At 42.4% G+C, this 24,909-nt stretch overlaps 2 protein-coding genes across 2 annotated transcripts in view; one reads left to right on the top strand and one right to left on the bottom strand.

Moving 5' to 3' along the window:
- map2 (microtubule-associated protein 2) overlaps nucleotides 1-13,362 on the top strand; it is a 60,535-nt gene extending 47,173 nt beyond the window's left edge. The window contains exons 15-17 of the mRNA XM_065005706.1: nucleotides 2,415-2,496; nucleotides 7,086-7,198; nucleotides 7,732-13,362. Of these exons, the coding sequence (XP_064861778.1) occupies nucleotides 2,415-2,496; nucleotides 7,086-7,198; nucleotides 7,732-7,956 (420 nt within the window). The 3' untranslated portion in view covers nucleotides 7,957-13,362. The remainder of the gene's footprint in view (nucleotides 1-2,414; nucleotides 2,497-7,085; nucleotides 7,199-7,731) is intronic.
- Nucleotides 13,363-15,138: 1,776 nt separating this feature from the next.
- LOC115111289 (myosin light chain 1, skeletal muscle isoform-like) lies at nucleotides 15,139-23,769 on the bottom strand. Its single transcript, XM_029637205.2, has 6 exons — nucleotides 23,556-23,769; nucleotides 21,712-21,739; nucleotides 18,103-18,246; nucleotides 16,617-16,790; nucleotides 16,409-16,486; nucleotides 15,139-15,671 (listed from the first exon to the last, which is right to left on the bottom strand). Exons 1-6 carry the CDS (start codon nucleotides 23,685-23,687, stop codon nucleotides 15,643-15,645), a joined length of 585 nt encoding a protein of 194 aa, XP_029493065.1. The 5' UTR covers nucleotides 23,688-23,769; the 3' UTR covers nucleotides 15,139-15,642.
- Nucleotides 23,770-24,909: the final 1,140 nt, after the last annotated feature.

Genomic DNA, 24,909 nt, shown 5'->3' with positions numbered 1-24,909 from the left:
GACCAGCCTATCTCCTTTACAGCTGTAATTTCTGTTTCTTAGAGGTGAAAGGGCTAGCTAGTGTAAACAATGTGAAAATGAAAAGATTGATGGGTAGATTAGTTATGCAGAAGCCAGCCAACTCACACCCATTGTTTTCACTAACACAGCTCCTTCTTTCTCAATATGTTCACTAGCATTCTGCATGGTCAGGTTCTATTATAGCGTGTATCTATCAGGTACTATTGCAACCCAAGCCTTAATGCGTGACAATACAAGATTAGAAAACAGGTAAATTGATGGTAGACCACACAGTCGTCATGTTCTATTAAATCATCTTAATGTTTCTCTTCTGATTTGTCACTGTTTTATTGACAGATACGTATGCTTCTGTTGTGCTTGCTTTCCCATTCACTCATTCACTCACTCATTCACTCATTCACTCACACTGTATCTGTTGTGCCTGTTGGATGTTGGTGTCCTTCCTTCCTTCCTTCCTTCCTTCCTTCCTTCCTTCCTTCCTTCCTTCCTTCTCTCTCCCTTCATATCACTTATGTGCATAATTGCTGCATAACCTCATCTGTGTCTTTGCCTGTGGCTAATTCCAGATGTGCATTTTTATTGGCTAATATTCTATGGCTAATATTCTGCACTTTTGTCTTTTCAGCCTCAGTTTTCACAGATAAAGCCAGAAGTAAAATGTCTCTTTTTCATTCCTGACCGAGGTTGGGTTGGTTGTCATAAGGCAACAGCTCTTCATAACAGAATGAGAGGGTTGTCGTAAATTGTCTTTATGTGCACCTGACGTTTACTACAAACGGATAATAGTCCGTGCTTGACTTGGACTGATAATAATACATACACTGAGTGTACAAAACATTAGGAACACCTGCTCTTTCCAGACGGACCAAGTGAATCCAGGTGAAAGCTATAATCCCTTATTAGTGTCACCTGTTCAATCCACTTCAATCCGTGTAGATGAAGGGCAGGAAACAGGTTGAAAGAGGATTGTTAAGCCTTGAGACAATTGAGACATGGATCGTGTGTATGCATTCAGAAGGTGAATTGGCAAAACAAAATATGGAACGCTTTCGACACCTTGTAGTCCATGCCCCGACGTATTTCGGCTGTTCTGAGGGCAAAAGGGGGTGCAACAATTAGGAAGGTATTGATAACGTTTTGTACACTCAGTGTATTGTAGTAGATATTAGGTTTTGCTACACTCTTGTCTCTGATGTAAATGACTGGATCTACCCATCTATGTATCCAGTTGACTAGCTAAGTAACACCTGTGGGAATGAGAGACATCTACACGGATTGAAGTGGATTGAACAGGTGACACTAATAAGGGATCATAGCTTTCACCTGGATTCACCTGGTCCGTCTTCACAACACTGTCTATGTGGGTGGACAAATTCAGTTTGTCCGTGATGTGTACGCCGAGGGACTTAACTTACTACCCTCTCCACTACTGTCCCATCGATGTGGATAGGGGGGTGCTCCCTCTGCTGTTTCCTGAAGTCCACGATCATCTCCTTTGTTTTGTTGACGTTGAGTGTGAGGTTAGGTTATTTTTAGAACCTAAAAGGGTTATTCGAAGAACCCTTTGATGAACCATTTTTGGTTCCAGGTAGAACCCTTTTTGGTTCCATATAATACCCCGACAACACAGAGGGTTCTACATGGAACCAAAAATAACCCTTTTGTAATCGATTTCTCTATGAGTGTGGGAATGTGGACAACAATTGAGTATGTAGGTCCACTTTTACCAATAACCACTGTTACTTAGCTGGATAGATCCAGTCCTTTTCTTCATAGACGGGATGGTAGTGCAGTTCTTCAGTGGATGGTAGTTCTCTTCCTCTTGGTCCTCCCTACTAGGACCATGGGTATGATGATGCTTTTAACCACTAAGCGCTGGGCCAGTAACTGAAAGGTTGCCAACTAGGTGAAAAATCTGTCGATGTGCCCTTGAGCAAGGCACTTAACCCTAATTGCTCCAGGGTCAATAATGGCTGATCTCTGGTCGTGACCCCACTCTCCGAGGGTATTTCAGAGGGAGTGGGATATGCTACAACAAAAAATAGAACAAATGTAAGTTATAGTATAACTGTCTAAAACACTGTAACTTAACTAGTCAACTGGGTAGTCCCGACCTTTACAGCATGTCAGAGACAAGAGATGGTAGTTCTCTGTCTCTTATCCTCCCTCATAGCACAATGTGTATGACGAGTAATCATATGATCAGGAACCAACTCTATCACAGATCATTCTCACAGGCCTTACATTGCTAGTCAACTGGATAGATAGATGGGTAGATCCAGTCATTTTCTGTAGTTCTTCGAAGTCGTTGCCTCTTGATCCTCCCTCGTAGGATAATGGGTAAATGGGTGATCACCAGAACCAGGCACCTCTGACCAGGTGTTCCTCTACAGGTGCAGATCCAGACCAAGAAGATTGACCTGAGTCATGTGACCTCCAAGTGTGGATCCCTGGACAACATTCGCCACCGGCCAGGTAAACAACCTGCTCTACCTGTGTACCGGTATTATAGGTGTATGTGATGTGTTTCTGTTGATTATTTATGTGATGTGTATTATGTGATGAGTATTTTATATGGGAGCAGCAGTGCTTGTATGTCCAAGGCATATTTCTCTGTCTTGGACAATAAAGTTGGACAAAATATTGATCTTATCTACCTGGGTCACCCCACACTGACACTTGAGATATATGGGAACCTACAGTCAATCTACAACGCACTAGAACCATGTTGGGCTTGTATAGGAATTAGACTTCTACCTGACTGTAGATAAAGGAAAGAGTGATAGAGCATCATAGGATGCATCTCAAATGGAATACTAATACCTATATCCAAATCAAATCTAATCTAATTGTATTTGTCACATGCAGATGTTAATGCGAGTGTTGCGAAAGGCTTGTGCTTCTAGTTACGACAATGCAGTAATAACCAACGGGTAATCTAACCTAACAATTTCACAACTACTGTCTTATACACACAAGTGTAAAGGGATAGAAGAATATGTACATAAAGATATATGAATGAGTGATGGTACAGAACGGCATAGGCAAGATGCAGTAGATGGTATCGAGTACAGTATATACATATGAGATGAGTAATGTAGGGTATGTAAACATAAAAGTGGCATAGTTTAAAGTGGCTAGTGATACATGTATTACATAAAGATGGCAAGATGCAGTAGATGATATAGAGTACAGTATATACAGTACATATACATATGAGATGAGTAATGTAGGGTATATAAACATTATATTAAGTTGCATTGTTTAAAGTGGCTAGTGATACATTTTTTTACATCAATTTCCATTATTAAAGTGAGCTGGAGTTGAGACAGTATGTTGGCCGCAGCCACTCAATGTTAGTGGTGGATGTTAACCGTCTGATGGCCTTGAGATAGAAGCTGTTTTTCAGTCTCTCGGTCCCTGCTTTGATGCACCTGTACTGACCTCGCCTTCTGGGTGATAGCGGGGCGAACAGGCAGTGGCTCGGGTGGTTGTTGTCCTTGATGATCTTTATGGCCTTCCTGTGACATCGGGTGGTGTAGATGTCCTGGAGGGCAGGTAGTTTGCCCCCGGTGATGCGTTGTGCAGACCTCACTACCCTCTGGAGAGAGAGCCTTACGGTTGTGGGGGGAGCAGTTGCCGTACCAGGCGGTGATACAGCCCGACAGGATGCTCTCGATTGTTCATCTGTAGAAGTTTGTGAGTGCTTTTGGTGACAAGCCTCCTGAGGTTGAAGAGGCGCTGTTGCGCCTTCTTCACAACACTGTCTATGTGGGTGGACCAATTCAGTTTGTCCGTGATGTGTACGCCGAGTGACTTAAAACTTACTACCCTCTCCACTAATGTCCTGTCAATGTGGATAGGGGGCTGCTCCCTCTGCTGTTTCCTGAAGTCCACGATCATCTCCTTTGTTTTGTTGACGTTGAGGTTATTTTCTATATAATGCACTACTTTTGTCCAGAGACATATGGGTATGGGCTGTAGTCAAAATTAGTGCACTATAAGGAAAATGGTGCCATTTAGGATGTGTACGTACAATAAGTAAATCACGTGTAGTGTGTGATGCGGACAAATCCCCCCCCTGCTCTGAGAGAGTGGTGACTGACTGCTGCGTCAGAGTCCTACACCGCCATCTGGTGGTCATAACTGATGATCAGTATCAGTATGTTTAATATAATACATTCACACTGCTACACTCAATTCAATTCAAAGGGCTTTATTGGCATGGGAAACATATGTTTACATTGCCAAAGCAAGTGGAATAGATAATAAACAAAAGTGAAATAAACAATAAAAAATGTCAAGTAAACATTACACTCACAAAAGTTTCAAATGAATAGAGACATTTCAAATGTCATGGTATGGCTATGTACAGAGTTATAAAGATGTGAAAATAGTTCAAGTTTAAAAGGGAAAATAAATAACCATAAATATGGGTTGTATGTACAATCATGTTTGTTCTTCACTGGTTGCCCTTTTCTTGTGGCAACAGGTCACAAATCTTGCTGCTGTGATGCAACACTGGTATTTCACCCAATTGATCAAATCAAATCAAAATCTAATTTTATTAGTCACATGCGCTGAATACAACAGGTGTAGACCTTACAGTGAAATGCTTACTTACGAGCCCCTAACCAACAGTGCAGTTTCAAAAAATATGGATAAGAAATAAGAGATAAAAGTAACAAGTAAATAACATTATACTGTATAAAGGGGGGTGCCGGTACAGAGTCAATGTGCGGGGGCACCGGTTAGTTGAGGTAGTATGTACATGTGGGTAGAGTTATGGGAGATTATTCAAGTTCTATTTGTTTTCAAATTCTTTGTGGGTCCGTGTAATCTGAAGGAAATATGTGTCTCTAATTGGTCATACGTTGGACAAGAGGTTAGGAAGTGTAGCTCAGTTTCCACCTCATTTTGTGGGCAGTGTGCACATAGCCTGTCTTTTCTTCAGAGCCATGTCTGCCCACAGCGGCCTCTCTCAATAGCAAGGCTATGCTCGCTGAGTCTGTACATACGGTAGTCAAAGCTTTCCTTCATTTTGGGTCAGTCACAGTGGTCAGGTATTCTGCCACTGTGTATTCTCTGTTTTAGGGCCAAATAGCATTCCAGTTGGCTTTGTTTTTTTGTCAATTCTTTCCAATGTGTCAAGTAGTTATCTTTTTGTTTTCTCGGGATTTGGTTGGGTTTAATTGTGTTACTGTTGCTGTCCTGGGATTCTGTAGGGTCTGTTTGTGTATGTGAACAGAGCCCCAGGACCCGCTTGCTAAGGGGACTCTTCTCTAGGTTAAGTGAAGGCTTTGTTATGGAAAGTTTGGGAATCGCCACCTTCCTTTTAGGTGGTTGTAGAATTTAACAGATCTTTTCTGGATTTTGATAATTAGCGAGTATTGGCCTAATTCTACTCTGTGTGCACTGTTTGGTGTTTTACGTTGTACATGTCTCAAATTGGTGTTTGATCCATTTAGTGAATTCTTGGTTGGTGAACGAACCCCAGCCCTCACAACCATAAAGGCCAATGAGTTATTTAACTGATTCAAGTATTTTTTTTGCCTGATCCTAATTGGGATGTCAAGTTTTATGTTCCTTTTGATGGCATAGAGAACCCTTTTTGCCTTGTCTCTCAGATCGTTCACAGCTTTGTGTAAGTTACCTATAGTGCTGATGTAGGTTGAAGAGTTTTTTGTGTGCTCTAGGGCAACGGTGTCTAGGTGGAATTTGTATTTGTTGTCCTGGTAACTTTACGTTTTTTGGAACACCATAATTTTTGTCTTACTGAGATTTACTGTCAGGGCGCAGGTCTGACTAGGTACTAGGTTCTTCTGTAGGCCCTCCTTGGTTGGGGACAGAAGCATGAGATCATCAGCAAATAGTAGACATTTGACTTCAGATTCTAGTAGGGTGAAGCCGGGTGCAACAGACTGTTCTAGTGCCCTCGCAAATTCATATGTTAAAGAGGGCGGGGCTCTGTGGAAAGAAATGTGTGCTTTTTGCCTATTTTAACAGCACACTTGTTGTTTGTGTACATGGATTTTATAATGTCTTATGTCATTCCCCCAACACCGCTTTCCATCAATTTGTTTAGCAGACCCTCATGCCAAAATCAACAAAGCAAGAGAAGATCTTGCCTTTGCTTTGGTTTGTTTGTTTGTCATTTAGGGTGTGCATGGTGAATACGTGGTCAGTCATACAGTCATTTGGTAAAAAGCCAATTTGACATTTGCTCAGTACTATGTTTTCACTAAGGAAATCAGTGGTGGTCAATGCCGTTTAAGATGAGGCAGGACGATTATTTTTTTCTCATGAGCATGGCCTTATTTCTATTACAGCATAATGGATGATTGTCATTCATATTCCATTCAACCAGGTCAATGTAACATCGATAGGTTTATGCTACTACATGATACTTCCCTAAACCCATCATGAGGTTGCTACAACCTAGTCTATGAATGAAAGTTTACAACGTAGGTGCACACAGGGCGAGAGGAAAATGTTAGTGACACGTTCAATATCGCCTTGCAAACTCTTGCTGATCTTATTTTTTTAACTGCCTTGTAGATTAGGGGCTCGTAGGTAAACATTTCACTGTAAGGTATTTGGGCGCATGTGACTAATACAATTTGATTTGATTTGTTTTACACCTGGTAATTTGGTGGATGGGACTACCGGGTTCTCTGTAACCTAGAGGGCAACAAATGGGTCCGTCTCCTCTATACAATGTGTCTTGTAGGATGACAATGTCTGAATTTCCCTGTGTCCTAATTAACCCATAGAGGTAATGATTTATTTCTGAAGCACCTTTTCAATTACATTATCAAGTGATATATTGGCAGGGTATGGACCCCAGGAAGACTATAATCATGGCAACAGCTAATGGGGATCCTGATAAGGACTAAGGGTCTCGTCTGTCTTTTCATTGGTTTGACTAATTATTGATGATAAAGTATAATGATTTATTGGAACACCTCTCTCTTTCTCTCTCACCATCTTACCCTCCTTGTCTTCTTGGGTCTTTCTCCCCTTCCCTCTGCCCCCCTTCTCCCTCTCTCCATCTGCTCCACTAGGGGGAGGTAACGTGCGCATAGAAAATGTGAAGCTGGACTTCAAAGACAAGGCCCAGCCCAAGGTGGGTTCCCTGGATAATGCACACCACACCCCTGGTGGAGGCCTCATTATGGTAAGTCCCATCAGACTGTCACCTCATCACAATGAAGATTGTGTGAGTCCCAAATGGCACCTTATTCCTTTAAAGGGCCCTATGTGCTCTGGTCAAAAGTAGTGCTCGATAAAGGCAATAAGGTCCCATTTGGGACGCACACTGATCAGTCGGACATCAGTCTCAAACAGTCTCCTCCAAGGTTAGCACCACTCGAACCCTCCATATGACATCTGTGTGGGTATCCCTCACATGTGTGTGTGCATCTGTGTGTCTATTCCCAACCTGTGTGTTTGTGCTTATCCCCAACCTCTGTGTGTGTGTGTGTGTGTGTGCATATCCCCAACCTGTGTGTGTGCATGCATATCCCCAACCTGTGTGTGTGCATGCATATCCCCAACCTGTGTGTTTGTGCTTATCCCTAACCTGTGTGTGTGTGCATATCCCCAACCTATGTGTTTGTGCTTATCCCCAACCTGTGTGTGTGTGTGCATATCCCCAACCTGTGTGTGTGTGTGCCTCCCGTCTATCTCAATTACCCTAACTCCTTGTAGATCGAGAGCCACAAGCTGTTGTTCCGTGACACGGCCAAGGCCCGGGTGGACCACGGGGCGGAGATCATCATGACCCAGTCACCGGGAACGGGCATGTCAGTGACGCTGTCCCCCCACCGCCACAGCCACCTGTCCTCCTCCGACAGCATCAACTTGCTGGAGCCTCCACAGCTAGCCACTCTGGCTGACGATGTCACCGCTGCCCTGACCATGCAGGGTTTGTGAGAGCCTTGACAACCGCTACCTGGATACTTTGACCCCCATCCTGCCTCCAGTCAATCCCAGCCCAGATATCCAGGCACGCAGACACCCCAGGCACCGGACACCTTCACCCTTCCTCCAGCCACCATATCCCTCAGGCCTGGACCCCCCTCACCCCGTCCTGCCTCCAGTTTCACTCCAGTCCACCCCAGCCCTGAACACCTTACCCCTGCCTACAGTCTCCCTCCAGTCCGCCCCAGCCCTGAACACCTTCCCCCTGCCTACAGTCTCCCTCCAGTCCGCCCCAACCCTGAACACCTTCCCCCTGCCTACAGTCTCCCTCCAGTCCAGCCCAGCCCTGAACACCTTACCCCTGCCTACAGTCTCCCTCCAGTCCACCCCAGCCCTGAACACCTTCCCCTGCCTACAGTCTCCCTCCAGTCCACCCCAGCCCTGAACACCTTCCCCCTGCCTACAGTCTCCCTCCAGTCCACCCCAGCCCTGAACACCTTCCCCTGCCTACAGTCTCCCTCCAGTCCGCCCCAGCCCTGAACACCTTCCCCCTGCCTACAGTCTCCCTCCAGTCCACCCCAGCCCTGAACACCTTACCCCTGCCTACAGTTTCCCTCCAGTCCGCCCCAGCCCTGAACACCTTCCCCCTGCCTACAGTCTCCCTCCAGTCCACCCCAGCCCTGAACACCTTCCCCCTGCCTACAGTCTCCCTCCAGTCCACCCCAGCCCTGAACACCTTCCCCCTGCCTACAGTCTCCCTCCAGTCCACCCCAGCCCTGAACACCTTCCCCCTGCCTACAGTCTCCCTCCAGTCCACCCCAGCCCTGAACACCCTCCCCCTGCCTACAGTCTCCCTCCAGTCCACCCCAGCCCTGAACACCTTCCCCCTGCCTACAGTCTCCCTCCAGTCCACCCCAGCCCTGAACACCTTCCCCCTGCTTACAGTCTCCCTCCAGCCCCGGACGCTTTCCCCTGCCTCCAGGCGACTAATCCCAGACTCCTGACACCCTCAACTTGCTTCCAGTTTAACCTGACCCCAAGCCTCGGACTCCCTCACTTTCCTCTAGTCCACCCCAGGCTCCCTCATCAAGCCTCCACCCAGCCTTCAATTTCCCTCAAGTCCACCTCCAGCCTCGGGTACCGAACAGCCCACCCTGCCTCAACCCCACTCTGCCTCTAGTCCACTCTGCCTGTAGTCCACTCTGCCTGTAGACTGCTCAGCCCCCCGGACAACTTCCCTTTGCCTCCACTCAGCCTCTACTCTTCCTGCTAGTCCATCCCAGACACCCTCGCCCCACCCGAGCTCCAGTCCACCCTAGACTCCCTCACCCTGTCCCAGCCCTCAGACTCAGACACCGCCATCCTGCAGCAGCCTCATATCCGCCGCCCGATGGAGCTGCCTACCCTAGACTCCCTCACCCTGTCCCAGCCCTCAGACTCAGACACCGCCATCCTGCAGCAGCCTCATATCCGCCGCCCGATGGAGCTGCCTACCCTGCCCTTTGTCATCAAGATAAATGAAGAAACAACAACAACCCCGAGGGAACTACATACTATTTAGAAAGTACTTTTGGTCCATTTTTGTTGATATTTCCATTCCAAGTACCTGTATTTGGTGTATTTTATTTCTTTATGCTGCATATAGATAGATAGGTATATAAATAGTTAGATGGTGTCGAAGCACTGACCCCAAATCGGCTTTAGCTGTTTGCACAAAATAATCTGGGTAAGGGCCAGGTATAGGGTGGGGTGGTCTCTGTTCAGTGCTTAGAAGCAGCTTTTTCTTGCCATAGGTAGAAAGTCACGTGGCCATGCCCATACAATACCCGTGCTTACTTGCCAACACGTCTTGTTTTTCTCAGTAAAGTGAATGGATGCCAGACTCAATATTCACCATACATCAAGCATCCTTGAGGCAAATCATGCTTGTCCAACATCCAATATATAATAAATATATAAACAACTATTATATATATAGTACCAGTCAAAAGTTTGGACACATCTATTCATGACATTAGATTTTTTTTAAACTATTTTCTACATTGTAGAATAATAGTGAAGACATCAAAATGTTGAAATAACACATATAGAATCATGTAGTAACCAACAAAGTGTTATAAAAATGTATTTTATATTTGAGATTCTTCAAAGTAGCCACCCTTTGTCTAGATGACAGCTTTGCACACATTTGGCATTATTTTAACCAGCTTCATGAGGTAGTCACCAGGAATGCATTTCAATTTACAGGTGTGCCAATTAACAGGTGTGCCAATTAACAGGTGTGCCTAATTTGTGAAATTTCTTTCCTTCTTAATGCGTTTGTGTTGTGACAAGGCAGGGGTGGCAAAAGACCAAATCCATATTATGTCAATAACAGATCAAATAAGCTAAGAGAAATGACAGTCCATCATTTCTTTAAGACATGAAGGTCAGTCAATCCGGAAAATGTCAAGAACTTTGAAAGTTTCTTCAAGTGCAGTCGCAAAAACCATCAAGCACTATGATGAAACTTGCTCTAACGAGGACCACCACAGGAAAGGAAGACCCAGAGTAACCTCTGCTGCAGAGTTCATTAGAGTTACCAGCCTCAGAAATTACAGCCCAAATAAATGCTTCACAGAGTTCAAGTTAATGATACATCTCAACATCTACTGTTCAGAGTAGACTGTGTGAATCAGGCCTTCATGGTTGAATTGCTTTAGATAAACCTCTACTAAAGGACACCATTAAAGAGAGAAAAAATGTGATTGGGCCAAGAAACATGAGCAATGAACATTAGACTTGTGGCAATATGTCCTTTGTCCTGATGAATCCAAATTTGAGATTTTTGGTTCCAACTGCCATGTCTTTGTGAGACATGGCAGTAGGTGAATGGATGATCTCCATGTGTGTGGTTCCCACCGTAAAGCATGGAGGAGGAGGTGTGATGTGTGGGGGTGATTTGCTGGTGACACTGTCTGTGATTTATTTACAATTGAAGGCACACATAACCAGCATGGCTACCACAGCATTCTGCAGCGATACTCCATCCCATCTGGTTTGAGTAGGTGAACGGATGATTTCCATGTGTGTGTGGTTCCCACCGTAAAGCATGGAGGAGGAGGTGTGATGGTGTGGGGGTGCCTTGCTGGTGACACTGTCTGTGATTTATTTACAATTGAGGTGAACGGATGAGGTGAACGGATGATCTCCATGTGTGTGGTTCCCACCGTAAAGCATGGAGGAGGAGGTGTGATAGTGTGGGGGTGCTTTCTGGTGACACTGTCTGTGATTTATTTACAATTGAAGGCACACTTAACCAGCATGGCTACCACAGCATTCTGCAGCAATACTCCATCCCATCTGGTCTGTGCTTAGTGGGACTATCATTTGTTTTTCAACAGGACAATGACCCAAAACACACCTCCATGCTGTGTAAGGGCAATTTGACCAAGAAGGATGAGATGGTTTGGGATGAGTTGGACTGCAGAGTGAAGGAAAGGCAGCCAACAAGTGCTTAGCATATGTGGGAACTCCTTCAAGACTGTTGGAAAAGCATTCCAGATTAATCTGGTTGAGAGAATGCCAAGAGGGTGCAAAGCTGTCATTAAGGCAAAGGGTGGCTACTTTGAAGAATCTCAAATCTCAAATATATTCTGAGTTGCTTTTTTAACACTGTTTTGGTTACTACGTGATTCCATGTGTGTTATTTCATAGTTTTGATGGCTTCACTAATATTCTAACATGTAGAAAATATTTTTTTTTAAATAAAAACGTAAATGAGTAGGTGTGTCCAAACTTTTGACTGGTACTGTATATATATATATATATATATATATATACATGCCAGCTCTTTGTCAGCAACAACATCTCTTCAAAAAACGATTTTAAAAAAGTGATAAAGGACTTAAGTTTAACTTATACCTGTACAATTGCATTACTGCAAGCACTAGATAATGGTATGATGAGCATGTATCAATTCTAGTTACGGAAAGTGGCTATTTTCTATTTCAAATAAAACGATTTGAGTAAGTTATTTACTGAATCATTGGATAAAGATATGAACACTTCTTCATGTTTTTGTAGATATTAGTTGACTAGTATGTTATGCTTGTTGAAGTTGACTTCAGACAACTGTGCTGATATTGTTAAGAAGTGCATCTTTCAGGCCTGCAATAGAGTACTAAAGGCCCTGTGGCAGACTAGCTTCCTGTCCAGGGGGTGTACTTGTACATCAAGCTGCCTCACACTACAGAAACAGGAGTTAGGCTCCTGCCCATGTGGGCCATTCTGGCTCGAACAAGGCTTATTTTACTTACAGAGTATTAAATGTACCCTAACTATGTTACTTAACTATCACCTTGTCCGAGAGCCCGTGGATTTCGATGATAAAGAGTCAGGTTACAATCAAGATATTTTTTAGAGTTGAATCCTTCCAAGTTGCAGCAGCACATACTTTAGTATCACAACACATTAGGCTACATCTCCATTACTTCACTTCTCTGTCACTCACATCTCTCCCGTGAATCCTCCTCACACGCAGGTGAGTCTGGGAAGGGTAGTTTCATATTAAGAGTCCCAACATAAAATCTCAATGGCAATGCCATAATACAATTCTCAGATACACATGACATATTTCTGATTATAAAATATATTTTACTTTCAGAGTACTAAATAATGCCACTCTCAAGAGTTCTCTCTGGGAGTTTTTCTTCTAGAAGGCTGGTTTGCCAGTCCTGGTTAAGTTTAAGAGGATGCTGCAGTGATTCTCATCTCACAAATCTCAGTTCAAAAGAAACTTTGATGTAGCTGAAAGCTCACAGAAGCTATGATCACGATCCATTCACGAACGCTAGCTACAGTAGGCATTGGATGGCTGTAGGATCCTTTAGTCCATAGTGTTTGATGAACAACCCAAGGCTCTTAGAGCAGGCTGAGAATGCACTCAAGAGGGCTTGCAGTTGTCTGAACAATATTGTGAATGAAACTGACTATTATTTAAATATTCAATTTAGGAAGCAGCTGTGGAACTCTGGACCCTGTGTCCTTACAGTTCACTTCTAGATGCTAGGTTTGTTTTGTGTAAAACATTTAGGGTGGGGAAATAAAGGGGGAAAATGCATTAAAAAATACATTTCATATAAACAAACTTTAAAAAAGTAAACTCAACAAATATTGTTGCATCTGTTTGATAAAGTGTTACGGTGTATTTTTTCTGTTGCCATTGTGGTATTTAGCCCTCCTTCCTCTCCTAGTATTCCTGATGTTTGTTTGCTTCTATGTACTTTCTGCATCCCCCTATCTCCTATCCTCTACCCCAACCTACAGCAACTGTTAATGTCATTAAAATGAGATGTACACAGTTTTTTCTCCTGTTGATAAGGTACTAATAAAAAAAATGCTCTTAACAATTAATGACAATAAAAAAACTACGAAGAACACTCTCGTTTTGAGTACTTCCAAACTTTGCTGAACTTATAGTTATCACCAATGTTATTATAGTAAACTAAAACTGAAACATACAAAAACTAATCATGAAAAACAATTTGAGTCATGTCTTTGGTCACGTTTGCGTGGGTCAAACAAAATGACCCTAATGACTGGTTGACAAAGTCTCCCACAATGCAGGCGATGGCTGCAGGACGACGTTGGCGAAGAGCAGCTGCAGAAACCTCCAGTCGACCTCAGACAAAACTTCATGAGTTTTGATCACGCTTTTTTGTAAAGTTCATTCAGTCTTGTTACGGTTTTCTTGTGTCAAAAGAGAGGAGGACCAAAATGCAGCGTGGTTATCTTGATACGTCTTTAATAAAGATAATACCGAACAATACAAAAACGTACCGCGAAAAACCAAAACAGCCCTATCTGGTGCAAACAAACACAGAGACAGGAACAATCACCTACGAAACACTCAAAGAATATGGCTGCCTAAATATGGTTCCCAATCAGAGACAACGATAAACACCTGCCTCTGATTGAGAACCACTCCAGGCAACCATAGACTTACCTAGACAACTCTACTATACCACAATCCCATAACCTACAAAAACCCCAAGACAAAACACACCACATAAATAACCCATGTCACACCCTGGCCTGACCAAAATAATAAAGAAAACACAAAATACTAAGACTAGGGCGTGACAGTCTACCTGTTTTTTATCTCCAGAATGCAACAAACTTCGAAAGGGTCCACCGACTTGACAAAAAGGATCAGCTCGAACACGTCCATTGAAATGAGCAGATGCAAGACTGCTATCACACATTCACACATAATATCTGCGCTTCATGCTGCTACAACATGGTAGCTACGGGACCAAAACTGTGGAGAAGTTTAGTCTCGCACTTCAACGCTTCTGGTTGTTGTGGAAATTGACCCACTACTACTGTTAACTTGTGCATCTACATCAGTGGTTCTCAATCCTCTCCTCTGGGACCCCCAGATGTTTCACAATTTTGTTATAACCCTGAACAAACCAACCTGATTCACCCAGTCAAGCTCTTGATGATTAGGTGACATTTTGAATCAGGTATGCTACCTGTGGAATAGTTTAAATACATGGAACGGCTGGGGGTCTCTGGGGAGAGGTTTGAGAACCCCTGATCTACATTATCTCGACGACTGTATCTTTAAACCGAACCTATGACCTGACCCATCACCTTATGCATTACTGCCCCACAGTGGCAAGAAATGACATCCCAAAAAACACAAACACTATACAAAACATAAACGGCTCCTAGCCTTAGGCTTCTTTCTGAAACTAAATCATATAAAAAATGAAATATAATTTTTTTTTGTAAAACTTTAACTAAACAAAATCTAGTAAAGTGGATCTAAAACTGAATTTCAAATAAAAATCTTTAAACTAATAGAAATAAATAGGAATATTAAAAAAAAGAAATTATATAATAACCTTGGTTACCCCCCTCTAAAGTGCAGGACCCATACTTAAAAAAAGAGAGTGACACATGTTTTTTAAATCTCATTATTTGAGATGCAACAAGAAAACAAATGTTTTGGCTGCTAGGCCACCATCAGTGTTGGTCTGTTTTAACCTCTACCCTGTAGCTACACTCAAGATGCATCCCAAAGGGCAGCCTATTGGGTACTGGTCAAAAGTAGTGTACTATATATGGAATAGGGTACCATTTGGGACATAACCTCACTGTCTGCACTCTCCCACAGAGCAAAGAATAAGAGCTGCGACACCAGAGGGTTTTTGAAAAGTTTATTATGTGAAATGGCAGAGGAGATAAATAAATGAAGACTGAGGGGATAGATAGGGAGAGTGAGTTTTGATGGCGAGTCTTGAGCAAAGCCAGTCACCTCTACTGGCCCAATCCAGGCAGTAAGTAAGTGATGGAAGGTTTAGCTTAACTACTGCAACGTTTCAGTGAGTCATCCCTACCTCTTTTCCCTCACCGACCCACGGTGGAGAGGCATACCAGGGGACAAGACAACAAGAGCATCTGACGGTTGGCTGGAGAGAAAAAAGGACAGCTTCCAATGGAGGAAAATAGAGAGCAGAGTCGGAGGTCGGAGTCAGACCAAAAGAAAAAGAATGAAACTAACAACAAAAATTACATCTCATAGTCCATTTCCCCCCTGTCTCTTTATCAGATGGTGGTGAAGAACCGTGGGGCAGTGGATGTCCTGACACCGTTGGGTCTGCAGATAACACGTTAGCTTCCTCGTTAGCCACTGCAGCTGGAGGATCCTTAAATAGACATGATGTGCTTGACAAAGGCTGCAGGGTTGAGGAGGAGGGAGGAGTGAGGGGAGGCAAAGGAGGGGTGGGGGGTAGAGGGGTGAGGAGGGAGGGTTAGGAGGTGGTCACAGGGGAAATAAAAAAGATTGTAACAGAGGAGTGAGTAAGGGCATATATATAGATATATATATATATAGATATCCAACAAGTAAAATATATATATATATTTTTTTTTACTTGTTGGACATTAAAGACTGTAAAAACACCAGCAAATCAGCTCCAAGTGATTTTAATTTAGGAAATATCTTCCAAAGTATTCCCACACATAATATAGAATCAATGTGATCGTATACAAATGTATGCAAAGTTTGAAATGATAATGTTTTAGTCAAATAATATATCTGTTTGAACTTCTTCCAGTCAATTTGCAGTCTACAAATGATTTGTCATTATGTTCAGGCCCCCTGACCTTCCATGAAAGAACAAATCATCCCACGGCTGAATCCAGTTGATGATCACTGCTTTACACTATACTTGCTTGTTTTGACACAAAAACTGAAATCAAAACTAGACGTTGAACTGACGTCTGTGCCCAGTGGGAAGTCACCGACTTATAATGCATATTGTTGAAGAGAAGTATCAAATCACGCTGCCAGATTATAATGAGGTTTATGGTAATTGTTTGACATTGGTTTGGCACTACGAAAATGTCTCCCTATATGTAATAGGGTGCCATTTGGGATGTGACCTAATACTTGGAAGACTTGAAAGCTTACCCTCGAAGTTAATACTGCCGTTCTCGTCCTCCTGTCCTTGCATGAGGCCATCAATCTCAGCCTCGCTCATCTTCTCACCTAGAGGGAGGGAGAGGTGAGAGAGGTCAGGTCACCAGCTGGTCTGGTGTCATATAATATACGCAGACAGGAACGCATGCACTCATACACACACACTTCATGTTACAACTAAACCAAGGCAGCCACTCACCCAGTGTTCCAAGAACAATACGCAGCTCAGCTCCCATCACGGTGCCGTTGCCCTCCTTGTCAAAGACGCGCAGACCCTCAACGTAGTCATCGAAGGTTCCCTTGTTTGGGTCGTTGACAATGTGCTGGAGCATGGGAAGGAAGGCCTCGAACTCCAATCTCTTGGCGGCCATGTCTGTGTGCAGCCAGAGTGAGAGGAAATGCACTATAAGTATACAGTACGCTCCGGGGTGAAGTTTCGCCTAGGTACAGACCTTGGATCAGCTTTTTCTCCCCCTATCCTAACCGTAAACATTAGTGGGGAATATGACAAACTGACTCCAGATCAGTGTGTGGGCAACTTCACCCTGGTCCACATCATACAATACACTACTAGCAGTTATACCATTGAGACTAAACTCTGTGTGTGTGTGTGTGTGTGTGTGTGTGTGTGTGTGTGTGTGTGTGTGTGTGTGTGTGTGTGTGTGTGTGTGTGTGTGTGTGTGCGTGCGTGCGTGCGTGCGTGCGTGCGTGCGTCAAAATATAAGTACAAACATAGATGGGGCGGCAGGTAGCCTAGTGATTAGAGCGTTGGACTCGTAACCGAAAGGTTGCAAGATCGAATCCCTGAGCTGACAAGGTAAAAATCTGTCGTTCTGCCCTTGATCAAGGCACTTAACCCACTGTTCCTAGGCCATCATTGAAAATAGGAATTTGTTCTTAACCAACTTGCCTAGTTAAATAATGGTAAAAAAAATATTTAAAAAGATACTGTACATACATAGTGAAATAACATAAAGGTATATCACGTTTCACACTGGCAGGTATTGTAACCCTACTTCAAAGACCTTCTGCACCTACTCAGGCTTCACAGCACCGATGGAGGGATCTGTCCATCATGACAGGTGCTGAATTGTTACAATGTGCTATCAAATGGATCTGACAAATGCCTAGTCCATTAACTATGATAGACATCGCATCGTTATATCTGTCCCATTATGGCGTCTGTGAGAGCACGAGCAGCAACGGTAGTCAGCTTTCTCCTTCTACTACTTCTATGAGTTGGCAAACAAACTGAAACGGTGCATACTACCTCCGAAGTATGTTGTTTGAACAGGTATAAAGCCAAGGTTGGCGATTTACTGCCACCTGCAGTTGTGGAATGTTTGCTCACGAGTATAATTCATTGGCTGATCCCTCCTGATAACCTCGGTTGAATTATATGATCCTTTCCTAACCCATAGGAAGTCCTACTCAGTTGACTACTTCAAAATGGTGGAAGTCCTCAATGGCGCAGCCCATACCAAAACCGTATTTTGTCTTCTATCTATCTCTATGGTGTGGTTACTTACTGAAGGACATGTTCTCTTCCCTAGTCTGCTATATAAGGACAAACGTGTGTGTCCTTGTATCCGTTTGTGTATGTGTGTGTGTGCGTGTGCGTGTGTGTATGCCTGCACTTGTGAGTCCTTTTATCCATTTACGTTTTGTATATGTGTGTGTCTTACCTTCATCGGAGGGGTTGCCCAGGACTTTGCGCACCTCCTTGTTGGTGGGGTTCTGTCCCAGGGCGCGCATGATATCAGCGACCTGGTTGTAAGCCACCTTCGAGTCACCCACCCTGTCAAAGAGACCGAAAGCCTCCTTGTAGTCTGTGGTGTGGTGAGGTGAGATGAGAGAGAGAGAGAGAGAGAGAGAGAGAGAGAGAGAGAGAGAGAGGGAGAGGGAGAGAGAGAGAGAGAGAGAAAGTTTTATTATCCTCAGAGTACCTGGGCTAGAGGCCAACAGAAGCTATTATAACAAACCAAGAGATCTATGAAACAAACATGCAGACCATTTGGTCTTTGGTGTTTTTGCAGGGATTATTGTAAATATCTCAAATCAATGATGAGAGTTTCGTCCTATCCTTTTTATTATTGTATCTTGATGTAGAATTGCCTCCTGTTTATATTTGACTTAACCTGTAATTATCCAGGAAGTCCCATTGAGGTCAGAATACCTCTTTTACAAGGGATACCTGGCCAAATATATCATTTCAATCAAGCAGAGCAGGTAATGTTTGAGAATGGATCTAGGTAAATGGAGAGAAATATCTTTGTAGGGCTGCTTTCTGTGTCAGCACATGCGCACTTGCGCAGCAGCAAGCTGTTGCACTTATCTACTAGGTGGGGTGCGCACTTCACTCTTCATCCTCACTAACAGTGGTGGAAAAAATATTATATTGTCATACTTGAGTAAAAGTAAGGCTTTAATAGAAATTGACTCAAGTAAAAGTGAAAGTCACCCAATAAAATACTACTTGAGTAAAAGTCTAAAAGTATTTCGTTTTAAATATACTTAAGCATCAAAAGTAAATGTAATTGCTAAAATGTCATTAGGTATCGAAAGTGAAAGTATAAATCATTTCATATTCCTTATATTAAGCAAACCAGATTGCACAATTGTCTTGTTTTTGTTATTGATGGATAGCCAGGGGCACACTCCAACATGCAGACATAATTTACAAAGGAAGCATTTGTGTTTAGTGAGTCTGCCAGGTCAGAGGCAGTAGGGATGACAAGGGATATTCTTTTGATAAGTGTGTGAATTGGACCGTTTTCCTGTCAAAATGTACTTTTGGTTGTCAGGGAATATGTATGGAGTAAAAAGTACATTCTTTTCTTTAGGAATGTAGTGAAGTATAATGTAAAAGTTGCCAAAAATATCAATAGTAAAAGTAAAGTACAGATTTCCCCCAAAAACGACTTAAGTAGTACTTTAAAGTATTATTACTTAAGTATTTTACACCACTGCTCACTAACAATTGCACACGTGCAATGGGGAGAGACAACACCAGCACCGGGAGAAGATAACAAGAGTTACCTACCTAGCCTAAACATTTATATGGGCTTATGATGGAAATTTACATTTATATGGGCTTGTGATGGAACTCGATTGAAAGTGTTCCGTTGAAAGATTAATAGTTATATTGTGATTTCCTGCTCCGCGCGAGCCCCAGCTGTCTCTTTCTCTCTATTTCTTGCGGGCCGCACAGGACGGGACCAACTTGGAATCGATACTGAAGAGAGAATATGAGCCTCGCTTCTTTATAAGGCAATGCTGTGAATGGACTGAGTAAACCAAGAGAATGCTGACAGTAGCGTAACCAACAACCAGCCAGGGCGATGACTGCGCTATCGCCTGCTGACTATGGACGTGAACAGGGTGCGGTGACCAAAGTTGAACTTTATGCAAATATTCCACAACATCGTGTTACTATTGACCAATCGAAGCTCACTATAGTTTCCAGCCCCTACTGGATTGGCTGTTGATATCTAGCACTACCTAGCGCGCTTGCTAGCTTGCTAGCACCAACATGAGGGCGAAGCAACTATGGATTTCCGAATTTAGGAGTTAAAAAGGATCTCAGTTGGCATCCTTTGGTAATGAGCTCAGCTTTATCAAAGGGTGACAATATGAGACAGAATGCATTTAAGTCTTTGACATTTAGAATGTCAATGAGAATGGAATAAAACAATTGGAAATCCTACATGTGTTATTAGGCCTATGGATTTTTAAAAAAAACTGTTCCATATTGCTTGACAACTTTAAAACATTTTACTGCTTTGAGCTAAATCAAGGTGGGCTTAACACATGGTTATTGGCTTTAAAAAAGAGCATACCTGTACCATGTCAGATATAGAGTTGAAATGTATTAAATTTTGAGTTTGCATCCCAATATGACACTTTATTTGATTTGATTTGATATACAGTACCAATCAAGAGTTTGGACACACCTACTCATTCAAGGGTTTTTCTTTATTTGGACTATTTTCTACATTGTAGAATAATAGTGAAGACATCAAAACTATGCAATAACACATATGGAATCAGGTAGTAAGCTAAAAAGTGACAAATCAAAATATATTTTATATTTGAGATTGTTCAAAGTAGCCACCCTTTCCCTTGATGCCAGCTTTGCACACTCTGGAACTTTTGACTGGTACTGTACATCACAGAATACTTTAATATCACAAAACCAATTAACATAGAAACACCGGATATTCAGCGTTTAAAATAATAATAATGTTAATTAATTATGAAATTATTACAAATATTTATAACATTCCACCCATGAGGCCACTAGGGGGCGATTTGGTCAGTTGACTGCAACTAGCCTTATGTTATGACAGGTCACTCATTGTGACAGTTTATAACGGGTCAAGTGGTGCCCTAATCTGTGGTGCCGTAATCTGTGGTCCAAACAGATATCAGATACCATGAATTTCATTGAATAGTTTTGTTGTTTGTTTATATAATATATCAGGCTTTTTTTGCCCAGTGTTAATGTAGCCATAATGTTTTTACATTCATATAGAGGGGTGAACTGTGTCCTGAGAACCTTAGAGGCTTGACCATTGAAATTTTGGAAAATGTATTGAGATTGGCTGCAGGTGCATGTCATTTGAGAACATTCACCTCTATAGGAAATATTAAGTTGTAAATACCCTCCCGAGGTTGTTTAATGTTACAAGTTCTTTGGGTTATTCAGATCAAAAGTAAGCCTAGTCAAAATATTACTATTGCATTTTGTTTGGTATTTGTTATATTTTTAAACACTACTTAGTCCAGGTGTAGGAAAAGTAACATTGAGATAGAAATCAGTGGCAGCTAATCCATGTTGGATAAATACTATGTAAAAAGACCTAAAGTGGATTTATTATAGTGGGTTTTATTAGCTGTCAGAGGTACAGCCCTGGGTTCAAATACTATTTGAAATCTTTGCTCTAGCCTGCCTGGAGTGCAAGGTGAGCGAGGTTTGCGGTTCTGGAATTATTCTATTGGTCCATTCTGCCAGGCACGCTCAGAAAAAGTATTTGAAATTATTTCAAATAGTATTTTAACCCAGGTCTGCGAAAGTGCAGTGTTAGTGATCTCTTTTACAGCAGTGATAGTGATAACGTTTTACAGCAGTGACAGCGATATCAGATGATTTTTTATTTTTTTACAGTAATAGTAATATGGCCGATTTTCAAGACACATATTTAGCTTATAGTATTGGCCTAAGAAACACTTTCAATAGATCATTTAACATGCCTTTTAAACTGCCCCTTAGTAATATGGTTTAGTGAACATACCCTCATGCTGGTCGGGAGTGAACTCCACCTATAGAGGAAAGCAGAGAAAAACAATCAGAACATTGAAAGAAAGTGGGGGCCCACTTTGGAACATTTACAGCCAGTGTAGTAATACCATCTCGGCACAATTACACTGTCTGCTATATCAGATCTGAGACTTTCTATGGACTTAAACCCTCCTATTATACTGTCTAGGGAAATTGATGAGTAGCCTTGACTACAGCCTTTCTATATCTCCCCAGAACAGTTTCTCTCCTAAACCTGATTCTGGAACGAGAGTCTTGGTATCGCAAGAATACCAGTGTAGTAGGCTAACTCCACTTTACTCAACTCCACTTCCTGACTTACAGGGGGCTTGGGTCATCTCCTTACTATTTTACAGTCCATCTCACACACCAATGAAACAGAGTGCCATAAGAAGGGGATGGAGTTTTCGGGTACCCGTCTGCAATAGTCTCCCAGTTTTACTTTAGGTCTCATACTGTCTAAAATGTGAGGCCATCTGCTATTGGGCTGTTGGAGTAGGCCTAGGCTATACACACTAGGCTCACTACCTTAAGATCAAACACATAACATTTTCAAGTGATTATGTACCAGTAGATTTTCCTTTGACTCCTTACAATGTAGAAAAACATTTGACAATAATTTTGCAAATGACTAACTGCAAAAGGGATATATAGCCTAATATGCATCTCTTAATCTTGTATTGCTGCTTAAACAATACTGAATGTATTGTAGGTTATTTTGACAATTGGATTTTGCTTGAAAATAACACAGTCAATTGGATTATAAATTGGACTAATCCAACAAAAACACCACATATCCCACTCTGCAAAGACATAAATCGATTCCACATGGGTTCAAAGTCATTTCGTTGAAATGATGTGGAAACAACGTTCATTCAACAAGCGTGGCCCAGTGGAAAGCAAGTTTAAAAAATGTTAAAGAGTTATGCTCCCATCAGCTAAGAAATATTACCCCTACAAATCCTCGAAACAAAATTAGCTCCACAGCTATACTGTTATGATGGTACTCGGTCTTTGAGGTCCATCTTTAGATACTTGAACATGTCCACATTTGGTGACAAATTCCATTGCCATTTCACCTTGTTACAAACTCGTACAGCCTATCAGGGGAGCCGTGGGGCATAGGGCGTGGCTTAGATGAGCGAGAGCACCGCGTCTCCGGAGCTGTCCGAGGTTCTGTCTCAACATTTTTAATCCTGCTTCAGAATTAGGTCCGTCTCAGAGAGCACTCTAAACATTTGCCATAGAATACATTATGGAAAACATGACAAAATAATCCCAACATAATTATTTGTCAAAATACAAGAGTATGCTTACTTTGTTCAAGTTAATTAAACTATTTCAAAACTGTGGTAACTCCATAGGTTGAAATAGGTAGCCTAATAAGTAATATTTGCCTACAATATCCTAACAGCACTCAAATATATTGTTTATCAATTTGTATATTTCAATTTAGTAGGGATTTACATTCCCATATGATATGTAGTCTAGGCCCATATGATTGTAGCATCAAGCATGTAGTGATAATGGCCCTTCACTGGCAACCATACCATACTGTAGCTTCAGAAAAACACACTCCCAACGAACGACCAGGCCAAACACCGGCTACATCACACATATGCAACGGAGAGACTATAAAGAGGCATAGTAACAAATAAAGCCTAGTAAATGTAAATATTTAAATTACACTGGGACTCATGAAAGAATAGCATAATCAACATTTTTATTTTGCAGACAGACAAAGTACCCTATGTGATAGCGGGAGGATGCAGGGCATAGGCTAGGGGAGGCAGGGTAAGGCAGAAAGAACATAGTTACCTTGACTTTGGACAAGTCAAGTGCAGGGGGAGCAGCTACCACATCAGGCTCGGGTGCGGGAGCAGGTGCGGCTGCCTTTGCAGGTTCGGCTTTCTTGGCGGGTGCCGCCTTAGCGTCCTTCTTGGGTGCCATTTTAGCAGAGAGTAAGTTAGTTAGCTACTTCACCGATAATTCAGACAGTTCCCGCGTAAGCTTGGAGAAGACTCGGAGCATGAAGGGAGCATCTGGGCGTATATATATGAGTATATTTTACAAAGTACCCTCGTCAAAGCAGCCCAAGGGACGGGATTGGACAGCACCAGGAGAGGCGTGGGGGGCTGTTCTATACATGGAATAGGGACACCCCATGTAAGTCGCGGCCGAGGATGAGCGTCAGAAGATGTTTATTTAAAACGATGCTAGCTGTGGAAAAAATAAAAACATGGGAAGCGTTGAGTGAGGTCCTCCGGGGTTACCCGGTAGCCTAAAGGGCCGCCGCCCGGTAACGATAGCCTAATTTTTACAGCCACTGTTTTATATCGGCTGAGCCAAGGAATGCACCAGTCTTGTGTGTGTGATGACACACAACATCGCGCATTTTCTTTCTCGTGTCTCTCGTTATGAGGAAATGTATCTATGGGGGCTATAAGGTGGTTCAGTTTTCAATGTTAATAAAATGTAGCTTTCTATTCTTCCAGTCAGGTGTGGTTTATATGCATGCAGTGAGAGGCACATTTGTTTATCTCTGACCGTTTTCTCATTCGTGTATTTTCCCTATAGTCAAGGCTACTTGATGAACAGAATATAAATAGAATAGAATAGAAAGCATTACAATAAGTGGGAATAGAATATAACTTTTTGACCAGCCAAGGGTGGATTTCTTTCATGGGCTTCACCAAACCTTAATTTTTAAAACTACATATGATAGAGAATAGAGTCAAATAGGCCCAAGTAGAGAATAACAAATCAGGGATATGACTACTTCTAATGTGGTCTATATCTGATGTCACTGCCCCTGTTATGTTATCACTTCTAGTATAGCCTAGGCTATTTTCATGTCTTGAGACGAAATGTAAAACCGGAATGTAAATGCCTACTCCCCCCTCTCTCACGCACACACACAAACACGCACACACAGTCAGAGACATACAATCCCACATTCGGTGACACATCTTATATCTCTCTATGATTAATGACAGTGAAATCAGCTCCTCACTCAGTCATGCTTCATGTGTTGTCAAAATTATATTATGTGTAGGCAATCACTCTACTTGGTAGAAATCAATCAGAAGACCTCAGTTTTAAAAAAGGAACCGTTTCTATTTGTAGCTGACCTAATGACAGGGGCATGGCACTTCCTACAGTTGACCTGAAG

The sequence above is a fragment of the Oncorhynchus nerka genome, linkage group LG3 (genome assembly GCF_034236695.1).
Source record: "Oncorhynchus nerka isolate Pitt River linkage group LG3, Oner_Uvic_2.0, whole genome shotgun sequence".
NCBI classification, from domain to species: domain Eukaryota; kingdom Metazoa; phylum Chordata; class Actinopteri; order Salmoniformes; family Salmonidae; genus Oncorhynchus; species Oncorhynchus nerka.
Note: the sequence above shows the minus strand (reverse complement) of the source record. Positions and strands in the feature narration are given on the sequence as shown.

What these genes read in the sequence shown, in the direction of transcription:
- LOC115111289 (XM_029637205.2), bottom strand. Translation starts at nt 23,687, where the DNA reads ATGGCACCCAAGAAGGACGCTAAGGCGGCACCCGCCAAGAAAGCCGAA. An exon ending in CACTCCCGACCAGCATGAGG is followed by an intron (nt 18,247 to 21,711) that starts GTATGTTCACTA and finishes ACCACACCACAG; the next exon opens with ACTACAAGGAGGCTTTCGGT. An exon ending in TATTGTTCTTGGAACACTGG is followed by an intron (nt 16,487 to 16,616) that starts GTGAGTGGCTGC and finishes CCCTCCCTCTAG; the next exon opens with GTGAGAAGATGAGCGAGGCT.